The 15135-nt window shown below is 35.4% G+C and overlaps 1 protein-coding gene across 1 annotated transcript in view; it reads right to left on the bottom strand.

The window, feature by feature from the left end:
- Positions 1-3218: 3218 nt before the first annotated feature.
- The window catches only part of TRPA1 (transient receptor potential cation channel subfamily A member 1), a 36466-nt gene continuing 24549 nt past the window's right edge, over positions 3219-15135 (bottom strand). Inside the window, exons 19-27 of the mRNA XM_086742402.1 lie at positions 14578-14725; positions 11720-11809; positions 11347-11516; positions 9182-9311; positions 8871-9053; positions 7844-7912; positions 5802-5912; positions 5183-5280; positions 3219-3450 (exon numbers count right to left, since the gene is read on the bottom strand). Of these exons, the coding sequence (XP_086598528.1) occupies positions 3219-3450; positions 5183-5280; positions 5802-5912; positions 7844-7912; positions 8871-9053; positions 9182-9311; positions 11347-11516; positions 11720-11809; positions 14578-14725 (1231 nt within the window). The remainder of the gene's footprint in view (positions 3451-5182; positions 5281-5801; positions 5913-7843; positions 7913-8870; positions 9054-9181; positions 9312-11346; positions 11517-11719; positions 11810-14577; positions 14726-15135) is intronic.

The following is a 15135-nucleotide window of genomic DNA, read 5'->3' on the forward strand; positions in this document are numbered from 1 at the left end:
CACATTAAGCTCTCTTGTCCTTCACATGCCAGTGCCAGTTTAGACTGTGGCACCACCCAGTATCTTTGCACTGCCTGGAAAATGCTGCCTTTAAGCAGTACTTGTATTTCTGGAATAAAAGATTTTCTTAACTCTTGTGCCATCCTTTATAGCTTCTCAATCACTTCAAAAGGAAAGCTCAAAAAACTCTCCTGCTGTCCGTAACTCCAGGGTGAGGTTTGCTACGCTCTTTTGCTTTCTCCATTCATTACTGATAACACGGGCCTAATTCCTGCCCACAGTGAGACCCCTTCTATCAGACAGTCAATGTAAAGATATCTTAGAATTGGTGCGTGCTATGCCTAAATGATTCCTTAGAGTGACAAGGTAGGGTAAAAGGACATTAACCTAAAGGTAAATCTGGCTCTGATTTCTTCTCTTGGGTCCTCTAACACAGATTAAAGATGTTCTCCCCCCTCCCTTTGTTTCTCTCGCTAGATGCTTTGTTTACGGGCATTTCATCTTACAAACCAAAACCCTAAGCAGTTACGACGACCACTTTGTTCATATGGATTTCTCTTCTTCCTCAATACTTGTAGACTCCAAGGGTTTTAAATCCTTCCTGGCTGATTTCAGTGAGGGGCTTCTCCTCTACTCATCCTCTATAATCCAATTTTTCACATAGCAGGTCCTATCTGGAGATCCTAACGGACGACATTTTCAGGTGAAACATTTTACAAAGTCACATCTTCAGTATGCTTTCTGTAAGAAAATTGTATTATACAACAGAGCAACCAGAATGCAAGGCTGACTACTTCTTTGGAGACAAAACGTAGGTCAAAAAAGGACGGAGTCTTACTTACAGAGTGGCTCTGACTTTGTTCCAGCAGCATAAGATCATATAAAGGACACCCATATGCACACTAGACAGCTTGAAGGAGGTTATTTCCTGCCTACTGGGTATTCCAGCCCTCTGTTTTCTTTGAGGAATTGGCCAATTTTGGTTGTGTAGCACCATGAGAGTCCTGCTCTGAAGGCACCCAAAGATGGCTGAATTATCAGGCACTCTCTATATCCCCAACCACCATAACTTTTTCTTCTACCCTTGGTTTGTATAGTCCCACTGTCACCACAATGGAAATGACCAGTTCTCTGCCAGTCTGTCCCAATGGTCATGGTAGTCTCAGAATGCACACCAAACCCAGGAGCAACTACAATGTAACTAAAATAATGTATTGATAGATATAAATATCTATTCAACTATCTTTGTGCAAACTACCCAGTACAGAATGTGTATTTGGTGATTTTTCCTTACATCCTTGAATGCATTCACCTTTATAAATGGTATTACATCACACCGTGGAGTTTGTCAGAAGTGTTTGCATTACCAAAACGACTTCTGTATGCAATGATGTGTGTTCGCTGCTTAATCATGAGCCAATACTGCATCTAGACCCACACTGGAGGTCCAAGCTGTCCAGTCACACTAATTTGTGGAAGTGCATTTCAGCTTTAACAGGCTGTGAACCTGCTATGGCTAAGTCATAGAAAAGAAAATAAAATGAAACCATGCAGCCGAACTATGCAATGGCTTTAGGGTCAGCTTTGGATGTGTGTGTGGGAAGGATGGATATAATCACCCATACTTCCCACCATAAAGACAGCTGCTAAATGAATGAAAGAAGCAAAGCCTGAGAGAGAGGGAGGTGAGGTGGAAAAGGAAAAAATTCTCAAATAATAAGTTAAATGCTCAGAAAACCCGAGAGGCTGCTTTCTATAAATGTCTCAGAGTTCTGTTTAAAGAGGCCTGAAAGGCTCAAACTGTAGAACTACAAATGCTGACTGCTCTGCTTCTGCTGTAGCCATACTGCTGTTCCTCGAATTAAAACTATGCATTTAAGCCCAGCTTACCTATTCAAAAATGTTATCACTCACTGCCATCTAGTGTTAATTGTACAGATTGTCAGGAATTTAAAATTACTTTTCTGGCTTTAAGAATTTAAAAAAAAAAAAATCTCTACATTTTTCAAGTGTAGCCTTATCCTGAGAATCTGGACATTCTGACATTCCTGTTTCCACAGACAGAGGGAGCTGCAGATGTACAGTAACTCAGAAAATCCAAACAGATTATTCATAGGAATAGATCTGAGTTTAGAGGCCAGAGTGTGATTTCAATGACTACAGTTACCTTCAATTTTACTTTCTTGATTCTGTCTCTGCTTACTGGTTCTCTCCCTGTTTCATTGTGCCACGCCAGACTTGTTCTTTACATGAAGAATTAACATATATTAAGTTGTCTTAAAAAAAACATTTGAATTCAAAAGCAGATCATAGAGCGTTACAACCACATATAGTCATGAATAGTTTATTAGCACTTTTTTGAAACAAATATACTCAGGTACTTAAACACAGTTTAATTCATGTTTATTTCCACATTCGATATATTACTGTATATTACATGATGCACTGAATATCCAGTAAATAAATAATAAAACCAAAGTGCAAGTTGAAGTAGCAAGGTCAGGTTTTGGGTTATCAGGAAGGTCAAAATCACATTAGCAGTATAAGGATAGTGCAATATAAATGACTAATATGTAACATGTCATTCTATCATTGCTATATGCATGCTAGTACAAATGATCCCTCTGAGAATTGCATATAGTTATCCACAAAAGAAAACAGTCCTTCCCTTACATTACATTTTCATGACCTTTTGATTTCTTACCTTTCAGGCCTGATCCTGCAGTCCTTACTCAGTAAAATTTCCAAAGCAATCTGTCAGTTTAGTGCCACATTTTTTTCTTTAAGCTACATAAAGCCATCAGCTCTCTCAAAACATCTGAATACTAAATGATTACGAGTTTGAATTTCTAAAAATTCTGAAATTCTAAAAATACTCCTAAGAGAAAATAATGTAATTAAGTACAGACCTAAGAGTATTAGGGCCAAATCCAGGAACAGACCTAGACAGAAGCCTTGGGAACTGCCAGGACAGCAAGGTTGGCATTTGGTGAATTAGGCACTTTCCTGATTAGCCAGCCGCCTTCAGGATCACAGTTTTGGATGTAGGTATCTTCAGTCTTCTTAAATACTGTTTTGGGCACCTACATTCTTTTTTCGGATCTGGCCTTTTTTAATGTTTGAATACATGATGTATCACATTAACATTATGCACAAACACTAAGAGAAGTGACTAAAGTAAAATGAAATGATAATACAACATCGTATCATAGCCATGTCTAGAAGAAGGTATTGTTCTTTTCTGTGCTTGAGTTAGGCACATTTGTTTTAACAGCTTTTAACACTGTATCCCATTTACTATTCTTGTGCTCTAACTGCCTTTTCCTAAACTTGTGTTGAAATAAATCATTGCTGTCTTCATCCTCAGCCTCTGACACTATCTCCATTTTTTGTATAATCAATTTAATGAGGTCATGTTGCTTCTCCAACAATGTTGATATATCTTTGAGCCTAAAAAAAAAAAAAAAAGAAAAAATATGCATAGAGCAGGCTTTGACATTTGTTTGCAAAGGACAATTTAGTCATTAAAATTACAGATGCAAAAGAGCTGATAGTCCTCAACGTCATTCTTCTGCTAACAAATAATATTATCCAGAGCACATTTAATTTTTCAAGCTGTGGTATTTCTCCAGGTTTCAGGAAACAGGATTAAAGAACAAATTCCTGGTTCTTGAGGAAAGTGACTTACTATACTTAAGGTAAGAGCAACTTCACTCTCAAGACTAAAATTCTGAACAGTTCTATCAAAAGTTTTTCCTATTGACTGAAGTAGTTTGGTAAGAAAAAGAGCCAGGTTTGCAATGGCAATTAAGCATCCAGAAACATTTAGTGAACTTCACAACTGCTTTAACAGCTTATAAGAGATACTGATGAGGCACTTACAGATCTCTCTTACAGTGCTATCCAAAGTGCAATTTACACAAATAGAAGAGTTAGCAGCAGTTCGCATCAGGTACACAGAACACAGTATCTGTATTTTTTAAGAAATAATGAAAGAAATGGGAAATATGTCTAGAAAGTGTCTTCTTGAAACTACCAAACAGGCATTTTGAAAATCTATTTTTCAGAATGTCTAGACTCATAAAATTACAGCATGAAAACATATATATAGTGACTGAAAAGGTTCTCTGTGAAGAACAGTTGGGTCTTCTTTAGATGTACTTCCCTTTTTATTTTCTTTCAAAAAAGTAAGTATGTTTTAAAACAAGTGAAAACCACAACAATTAAAACAGTGTAGCAATTACCTTACATTAATATAAAGCAAAAAAACTCCACCTCAAATGAAAACCCAGAATTTCATTTGAGCTCCCATTGCCCCTAGCTTCAGTAGGAACTGAACTATGTCTGACAATAAAAACATACTGGCAACACAGTATTTTCACAGCAGTAAATAAAACTTTCCATAGTGAAAGGGCCAAAAGTTATTCTATTCCATATAATTTTATAATTTTATAAATGATAGTTTTCATCCCTCTTTGTAGGGAAAGAAAAAAGTATGTTCTATGCTGTGGTTTCTAATATATTGATGTAGTATGGATTTGAAGAAAGACTTTTTTAATTCCATGGTTTGCCTACATCTGTAGGGTGCATTCTCATCCCTTCAATCTTGCTGAGTTCTTAATGCAAAAAAATGCTTAATTAGAATTTGTGCAGGGAGACAAAAATTTAGTTGATTAAAAAAAAAAAAAGAGAGAGAGATTATTTGTTCAAAGGAGAACCACAACATTGATCCATTTTTTGGGGAAATAATCTGAAGCAGATTTACCATCAGACCAGTGGAAAGTCAGTTACAGATTGTGTATATTTGCAAACCAGTTGGAATTACATCAATTGTGAGTTTGAAATAACCCTTGAAAACCTCCATACACAAACCTCTAATTCTGAACTGAAAATGCATTTTCCCCATTACTTCAGTTTACTTTAATGAGCAAACAAGCCTGTCCTCTTCCTCTGCCATGGAATAAAAATATTTCTCTGCCACACAAGTATTTGGAAGGTAAATACATTACAGAATATAAAATACTAAGTTACCATAGTGAGAGAGCTTACTTAAAGACACTAGATACAGTGAATTTTACTTTTTAAGTACAGCATGGAGCTTTATAACACTTTTAAAAATAGAAGTATATTTGTAACATTGATTCTACTTATTTTTACAGCAGCAAAATAACACAACGAATACCTGTATTTCTGCTTCAGAACTTCCAGTTCCAATGTTGTATCAGTGCTCTGTGCATCTGTGGTAGAGTCCTCACATCCAAAGCAATACTGGAACACACTCTAAACAAAACACGGAACCAAACGAAAATCAGATATTGTAGTACGAGAATAGATTGAAAAACCCAAACAAGTGAATGGTAACAGTCTCCACACAGTGTTAAAACTGAAAATAGTTTCTGTCATGAAGTTATTTTTTGTATATTAAACACTTGTTTTGCAAAATTTGTTTAATCAGAAAATTCAGTCTACCAACAGCTGCTGAAATGAAAAGTAAATAAATAAAAGAAGAAATGCCAAAAGGGAGTAATTCTATTTTCTATCTGAATAACATTCGTAGCTTCTCTCACTTAATGAAGTCACAGATCACTGAGAATTCATACACTAATTTCATCTGAGTCAGTTATACTGCACTCAAACTTTCTCATTTTCACTGAAGATAGTAAAGGTTTAATCATGATTCTACTGGTATCAGTTAATGATTGAGTCTTATTAATACAATGTTCCTAGCAATCTCTGTACAAAGAAAGTTGATGATATAACATTTTAGTAAGAATTCTTTAGTCTAAGATTCCCCATCTTACCATAAATCCACAGTATCTGGGCCTGTTGGGATATACAGTGATTGACTCCTGGTCCACCCGACTTAAGAACCAAAATGGTAGCTTCTTCTCTAAGTTGGTGTGAAGATTAACCTAAACATCGTTTTGTATTTAGAACAAGATATATTCTCTTAAGATAAAGACACATTATCATGTGAAAATAACAATCATGTCATTATATTCAAATCACTATTACTAGATGTCAAATCTCAGAGGATATGTATGCTGTAAACAATGGTATCGTATTTGAACAGTCCAGCACAGACACTAAAACCATCTAGTCATAGCAGTATAGAGTATCTTAGCAGAATTAATTATTGTACATAGATAGGCACTCTAATAACTGAAGTGGTTCGAAAACTGAGTTAGCTCCTATGTAATGGCTTGAATAGCTCCTTAATACACTGTGGGTTGCAGTGCAGAATTACAGGGCAGAAATGTTCAAAAGACAGAACACCTATGATAGCCATGGGTTTTAAGACCAAATAACAATGGGAAAGAGAGTGATCTTTCTCTCTTTAATTGTGCTAGATCCTTTTATTAGATTATTACAGAGTCAGTATAGATTAAGACTCCAGTGGAATCTCCGTGAGAAAAGGAGTTTTCCCTTAGGTAGAAATTAGTATATTATATATGAGTGCATTCTCAAGTGATGCTACCTTTGCTGTTGTTTCAAATTCCTGCAGAAATACTGAGCATACCTATCTAAGAGAATAGGATGTACAGTAAAAAACCTATTGCAGACAATCACAATCCTGTCAAACATACAGAAGGCTAATGCTTAATGCTTAATAAAGATTTCGTAGTACTGTCTGAAGTTGCAAGACAACATCCTCCCTGAGCATTCTGTTGGCAAAGAAATACCTAAACAGGTGAAAAGCATTAATTACTATAAACTGCCCTTATACCTCTGCTTTACTCATTTATATGTCCAGCAAAAGAAATATCTCCATTCTTCAAATGTGCTTGAACTAAGCAAGTACGTGACTACCAGAAGTTATTTCTGAGCTGTTCTGGTTCTTGGGTATTCTGTCTGTGCACACCTCTCTTTATGCCTAGCCCACTAGGTAGTCTCTGAAAGCTTTTAGAAAAAGCAGAGCCAACAGTGAACATAGGCAAAGCCACTTCCTGCATTAATTTTATGAATGGTCAGCTTTTCTCACAATACAGACCTTCAGAAAAACTTTGAGGAAGTATGTGGACAGATAGTTTCTAAGAAAGCGTTAGCGAGAAGTAATTTTTATTCTTTATTTGACAGCTGTATAATGTGTGTATTTCCACTTGTGAGAGTCAAGCTTGATATACAGTTCACATGGAAAAAAAGCTTTTGAAAACTGTGTGCCAAATTTATAACTTCTTAAAATGAAAATTTTATGAAGTTGTGGTAAGCTGTAAGGACTGTATGTAAGCTGTAAGGACGGTATTTGCAAAAGCTACTTAGAAAATATTGAAGGTGCATATAGTTGTCAAAAGCACATATGTTACTAAACTCTTCTGATTTCAACAGAAATTCTGTTAGGTGTCTTTATACATCTTAAGGTAACTAAAAACATTTAGAAATGTGACGTTAAGTTCCTTAGCTATACCGGATATTGCACAGTATCTCCTCAGTACACAGACTAGCATAAGCCTTCAATATACTTCAAAGAATTTGGTATCCTTTTCATTTCTGTGTATCTTAACCTTCTTTCCACTGCGTCAGTTCTCTCCTTAAAAGCCAACTCTCCAATTACAAACACTGCATTTACTCATTTTGAGATTCTGTTGTTGGAATAACTCCAAATTCATTGAACTAACTGTTTAAGTGTTCCTTAAAAATGCATTTGCTTACACATTTCATTGACAATGACTCACATGACTGCAAATGAGATCCAGAATAGGATGCCCAAGTTCACCCAGTTGCTTTACAGGGATGCTAAGACATTAGTTAGGGATGCTGATGATAAATGAGCTAATTATCTGAATGGTGTTCTAATAATGATATCTACTTCCTATAGCTAGTGCTTCTATGTTATGCTACTTACCTGCATTGCAATCCTCTTGAGTGCAGCATATTTTTGTACTTCAGCAATGTCCCCAACAGCCAAACCAATCTAAAAATAACAAAAAAGATTTAATTATCTATTTTTTTCATAGTTTATTATTTCAGTTGTATTTCTTATTCACATTTAAATCCAAAATTACTCTAAATTTACTTTGTTTCACTTGAACTTGGAAACATAACCCTTTTGTGCGTATTTGGAAAATCCATATTAAGAAATGTTGTGAGCTTTTTTACTGTCAGCTATCTGTACTAGTAAGGCACTAAAGAGCTACTTCAAAGATTCATTGAGAATAACATCCCTTCCTTTTGATTCTTCATTACTGCTGTTACGTTAAAAAACTTGTGGACTTCTTGATTGAATAGGATCATAGCTGCAATAAATAACTTAACCTGAATTGTTTCATTTTTATTGCCCAGCTAATATAAAAACCTGACTTCCTAAAAACAACTGATGTACAAAGAAACATGGCTGAAGATGTGTTACATATTTCCCCCCTTTCTTACCATTATCAAGTTTTCTCATTAATTTTGATCAGGCCAGGCTAATTAGTCAGTTTTAACACCACTGTTGACTGCTGGTTTGTTTTTTTTTTTTTAATATTGTTAGTGCTAGGTTATGATAACAGCAAGTAGCTGAACCATTAAGACTATGTCTACTCTAAGAGGCACGCATTTATCAAAGTACTTCTTAAAATCACTGTTCCCCAATATTCTTTATCAAGACCTCATAAAAATACATTGCAGCTCCAATTCAAATCCCATCACAGTTACTACCTAAAGATTTAAAAGATAAACCTGAAGAGTTAACTGTGGGAAAATAGTGAGAACAGTAAACTGGAGAGAACACAAGTCCAGGGAAAGGCAATTTTTTAATATGCTACTGAAAATATCAATTTGTTCAATAATGACTGAATGTCATAAATCAGCACTAAAGTAATTCTATATGCTAAAATTGTGCATAAACCTGTGCTTAACCCCTTTTGTGTATTATTAAGCAGTTTACTTACTAGCAAATTCATAAGAAGGATTGGAATAAGCAAGGTAAATATAATGAGAACCGTGTAACTCAGGAATGGGTACGGCAATTCATTGCTTAGTAGTGGATCAAGGAATGCATCATGGTAATTAATGTCTCCCAGCATCATTGCAAATGTCTTCATTACAGAAAGCAGAGGTGTGCTATACGTTTGCTGCAAAAAGAAATACAAAATTCAAGAAAAAACCCAAACCGATTAAATTTGTAAATAACCTTCTGAGATTCTTTACTCTAAAATAATATCTATAATGATACTGCGAATAACCATGCCATTCAACTAACCTGTGAACCCAAAAGGACAAAGAAACTCAGTCCGAAGGCCAATATCAGAAAAAAGAAGACGACAGCAATCCGAATCAAAGTCCTCAAAATTTCCCAGAACATCACCACATAGATGCCATAGTTTTCAAATCTAGGCAATAAGTAAACAGAAAAGAAATTCATAATTCAATACTGAAATTAGAGTCCCTTACAGTTATCTATGTAAGGCAATAAGTAATCCTGATTTTCATGTGTAAAAAGACACATTTTGCTTCTCTGAGACTTTCTGAGATGGTACAAACACGTTGTACTTTCATATCCAAAAGAATTACAGTGGTCTTCTTTATAGCAAGTCTAAACTACATAATCTTAAATGTTAATGCACTAGCACAGTACTTTTTCAAGATATTATTTTTCATGGACAACTTTTACTCTCTCCATAGCCACAGACAGTACAATATTGTACAACTGTTGCACTCGGAATAATAACATTAGGAAATTTTCTCATTTTTTGCTGCTTTTCAAAGCAAATCAGCAACCAGAACAAAAGACAACTGTCACCATGATCCACCTAGCAGCCACATGCCTGATTTTAAAAGATTTTGGTTTTTTCTAACACTACAAAGTATGGAAAACAATCAAACAAAAGAAACACATTGCTCAGGAAGAGAAGAGGAGTTGCTCAGTTTTAAGACACTTGTGTTTCCAACAACAGTCCATCATCTGGCAAGCCTCTTCCATTCTTGGCTTAAACAAAAACTAGATCTCAGAACCTGAGATAAAAAAAGTCATAAAGCAGAGTAAGCTACTTTTTTTCCCTACACCTGAACTTGGGAATGTGTGTTTTCTGCCAGATTCAGGGATGAGATGACTGTACTGTGCTATAACAGTAACAACTGAGAAAACCCCTGCACAGGATTTTCCCTCTGAAATATTACATGCAAGGCTGAAAAGATAAAGCTGTAAGTAAAGCAAACCTGACCTTCTACTTATTAGGCATTTAACAGGCAAAACTCCATTGAAGTCAATGGAACTACAGGTTGCTTTGAGAAGAGATGGCCTGAAGGAGTTAGAAAAAAGATGTGTAGAGTTCTGCTGCTATACAAATGAAAAATATTCAAGCCAGGGAAGCACTTCATGTAGCAGAAGAAGGAGGGCTGGGCAATTAGGTTTTACTGTTTAGGTTCAACCCCCATTTTGCTCACAGCATACACCAGAGGAGAGAGGACACACTCATTCGTTAGTCATCTAAGGTCAGACGGTCAACCACAGAGGATGAGGTTTGCCAGCAAAGGCAGTACCATAAAGAAACTAGCTCTTTATGACATTAACTCTGTTTACAAACCTTGTCCTTAAACATCCCAAATGATCCTGACATTAACCAGCAAATGCCATGTTTGTCCATCTGCCAGATATCATGGGGATGAGCAGTGCATATATAAAATAAGAATCAGAAGAGCATATATGCAGTGTTATCACATATTGTCATCCTTATTTTCTGAACAGCTCCAAATCACTTTTTTGCTGATCAGCCACATCTCATCTTTGAGCAAGGCAGTCCTGCTCAGGCACAAACATGTTTAATTCATTAGTCTTAAGCACTACACTCACACTATTTTTCCCTTCACTCAGCTCTCCTGCAATCCATAACTCCTGGATACTATTGTACCAGTGACAGCATTAAGATCATTAATGGCAATAAACAGATCTAATGTTAACTAGAGAAATAATTTAATCCATTATAATTCTTCTACAGGACACTATGGTGTAGAAAAAGTGGGGTGTGACATTTATTCTGTAAAATAAGAAAATAATTTACCTTCTCCCAGGTATTACTTATAAAAACAGACTTCCTTTTGCCTCTTGTAATTCATACTTTTTTTTTTTTTAAGTGACAGTCTAAACAGCATAACGAAACATGTTTTTAAGACATGTGGTAGTTTTGCTTTACTTAACATTAAAATAAATCTCACACATGCTGTGATTCTCCACATGAAAAACACTGATAACTGTTTTACAGTTCTTTAGGTTAAAAAATTGCTATAGTCCTAATCCATAAACTTGTATAGCTTGAAAAAAATAAAAATAAAAATAGGGCTATCAGATTTGATCAGTCACGGTTTAAGATATGTAAAATATCTGAAAATTAAAAGTATTTTATTGCAAAGCATGTAAATAACTTTTACCGTTGAAGGTAAAGCAAGAAGTTCATCCAAGACAAGTATACAGCAATGGCTCCACATTCCCACTGCAAATGAGCTGGTGTATTAATAAATAAAGAAGACACAAAAATTATGCTTGTAGTATAAATTGTCCAGTCCAGTAGATTGGAGTAATCCAACAAATATTTCAATTTCTAGGATTTAAGAGAGATAGATACATATTTAAAAATCATGCATCATTAAAGGACTAAATTCAATATACTGTTTAAATCTTCTCACTTTTAATCTTATATAAATTGGTATTTCCCTTTTAATTAGGGAAAAATCAGATTTATTTCAATATCACACAAACTGCTATGCCAGCACACTGATTAAGGTTATTTCTCTAAGTATTTACCTGCTGAATGAGCTGAAATATTTCTTTGCAGATTCCCAGTAAACTCATAATTAAAACTAAACACATACACACTCTTGTGAAGTATGAATTCTGAAACAAAAATCAGAGCACAAAACAAATTTTAAATTATTAAATGAACATTCATTTCAGCTCTATCTACTACATATACATTATATTGCCAAGTTCAGAAACTGTTAGCTTGCTTCAAATAACCTTATTAATACAGAAACTCTGTTTTACTAATATTTATTGTGAAATCCATGTCATGTGTATCGTGTTTAAGTAATTCAAACCAAGTATGAAAGTTTGAGCCTTCCCATGATGAACAGCTGCTGTGCAGCTTCCTTATTACTACTATTCGAGTTTGGGAACTGAAATTGTACTATTTATGCCACATCTTCAATATGTTTTGCCACTGGTTGAACATAAAGACAAATTCTGTTGTCCATAACTTGCATGACCATATTGCAGTGTCTGGAATGGCAGTACAAGTCTTTGGGCAAATGGGAAGTCCTGGCATCCTTACGTGGCTGCTCCCTTTGATGGTTCCCTTTAAAACCAGAATAGGCAAAGACAACTTTGTTGTGAAAAGCCTTCTATTGGCAAAATAACAAAATCAAATTTAATCTTTCAACTTGTAGAGCTAATTCCCTACCTGCGGGGTTCATTAACTCACAGGCAGACCACAAATTCAAGGAACTCACTTTTCAGTGGTGCTGCAACACACAGCAGCATCTGCCCCATTGTGATGTCTCTCTTTAACCTTGGTTAAGAGTATAGCACCATGTTCTGTAATGCTATGCTCCCTACAGAGATGGCATTCCCCACTCAATTCCCATTACTGGGTTGTTAGAACACTGTCTCTTCCAGTGCATGACATTTCATATACACTGCTGTTGCTCTAGTCTCTCAGGCAGCACCTTCATGGCTCCTATTCAGTGCACTGCTTCTCCACCAGCTGGCATCATTCCTCACTGAAGGACAGGACTCCCTCCTCCAACTATGCTTCCTCCATCCAGTCTCTGATGATTAAAGGACCTGGGTCAGTCTGAGTCATTCCTCTGCCGCATGCAGCTCCTGTCATTCTCCTGTCTTCCATCAGGAAGATGAGTGAGTTAGTGGAGCAGCAGTTCTTCCAGTTCTGCTAGTTCTTCTGGCTTCCGCGTCTTTGAGAATCCTGCACTTACTGGGGTGGGCATGTGATTCTCCAGACTTTCATATATCACGATATCGTCATGAACCTTTTGTATCTCTTGAGTTTGTTTTATTTCATATTTCTACTAGCATATCATTTTTGAGTTCACATTTCAGTTTTATGTCTTTCCTCTCCCAAAAGAGCTGTAAAATATTTTCTTGCCTTTTCTTTTTCTTGACAAAATCCTTAGTTCTAGTGATAAAATCACTGAGTTGACATGGATCATTCGAAAAGCTCGCCACACAACAAAAACTTATCTTCATTAATACCAGTACGTTACTGTTTCAGGGCTAATGACATAGCTGTCTTCTCAGAATATATGACTTCATGTCATGGAGACAGAGCTCTGCGACTCTCCTGCCCTTCACACGGACACAAGAGTGTAACATTATGTATGAGTTATACTCATAGGTTCCACAAACAGCAGAACTAGCAGTTCCTTCTTTGGAAGTCTAGTACAGTGTTCAGCTTAGGGACAACATAGCCATCTTAAAAGACAGAACACTGCTTAGTTTTAACTGCAGGAAGGAAACACTTGCAAAAAAGGACATCAACCAGTTACACCAATGTCTTTCTTTTCTAAACTCTCTTTTTCCTGTAGCAGTGAACCTGGCAAGTCTAACTTATTTGGTTCACTATGGTGTTCTAATTATTCCAGTTCCAGCTTCTGAAAAGAATTTGATCTTTGTCTTTTAACAATTCCAAAGTATCTATGGAAGACAGGCTTATGCTGAGACAGGGTTTGTCTTTACTTGCTTTCCTCATGGCCCCAACCAAAGTATCATTTCCATACAATGCAGATCACGAATGAGATCAATATTAATAAATTACTAGAGTAGCCCCACACCTACCACAGCTGTGACTAAGAGACAAATATTCAAAAGTCACTACGATACATATGTACCTCGCTACCTAATCATGTTTTTAATTTTGAGATATAATTTCAAAATTAGGGTATATCATTCACATTTTAGCAAAACACAGTATTTTCTATTTTTTCGTTTAAGTTTATTAACAAGGATTATAGGAAACATCCAATACACTTAAAAACCTTTCACAGAGTTTTCCATCAATATATAACTGAACCCTGCTGTTAGGTTTTTCACTACCGTTGTACATGAGGTACCTATATACAAACTGGAAAAATTGTTCTGTCTTTGTCTCATAGTTTATGAGACTAGTGAAGAAACACTGGGCCTGCAAAGGAAAGTAATACATAATACAGGCAAAGAAAGATGTATTTGAATACCCCAAAGCACTTCATTATTGACTGCTCTTTCTGTGTCAAATTTCAAATGTGCAATATCCAGTTATTTTGGTTGAAAATTAAAGGACATCATAGAAAACTAAAGAATCTACTGTTTTCTGTCTTTCATAATTAAACACACGTTAATATTTTTCCTTTAACTTTAAAGAAATATTCACTCAGGAAAGAAATTGAAGTAACCATGTACCAGATGTAAAATGTTCAGAAAAGATTAAAAATAAGAAATGAGAACTGAAAATTATCTACAGAAGTTGCTGTTGAATGTTTATAAACATACACTTAAATTCTATTCCTTAGAGTTGTCTATCATAAATAATTCTAGAAAATATTTAAATAATCATACCTTTTTGCTATAAAAAGCCTAAACATATTGTAAATAGGAAGAAAACTCAGTACCTCATATTCTAATGGTCTTGCTTCATAGATCTCTGTTCCATTCAAATGTCTTCCTGGCTGTATGTGAGTGACCAGAAGAGTCAGTGGGATGAGACCGAGAGAATATATGCCTAAATTCATCAGATGTGCTCGAAATCCATAAGCCATCCTTGAAAAAAAGAGTGTTAAATTTACAAATTTAGAAGAGCATGCATTCAAATGTAACAGCCAACAATGTTTTCAAGATGAGGAAATAAACATTTCTTAAAACATCCTTTTCTGATGAATGTGTTCATTGAGCTTTATGTGGACAAAAGTGTATTGGCCATTGAGAAATACTGTTCCTTCTCTTTTTAACTTTGCAGTCCTAGTATATATTTTTTTGCAATAAAGCGGAAACAGAGATAGTAGTTGTCTTTGCTTTAAATATCAAAGAATCATTACTAAATGTTAAGCTACATTTTATATGGTAATCATCAGCACATTCTAAATATGCTTATGAGAGGTTATATGGAAAAGACATTTGCTTCAGTCAACACTATAAATATGTACATCTTAGTAAACAATTCTCAGGCACAA

Source organism: Chlamydotis macqueenii, chromosome 2, assembly GCF_036417535.1.
Source record: "Chlamydotis macqueenii isolate bChlMac1 chromosome 2, bChlMac1.mat, whole genome shotgun sequence".
Taxonomy (NCBI): Eukaryota; Metazoa; Chordata; class Aves; order Otidiformes; family Otididae; genus Chlamydotis; species Chlamydotis macqueenii.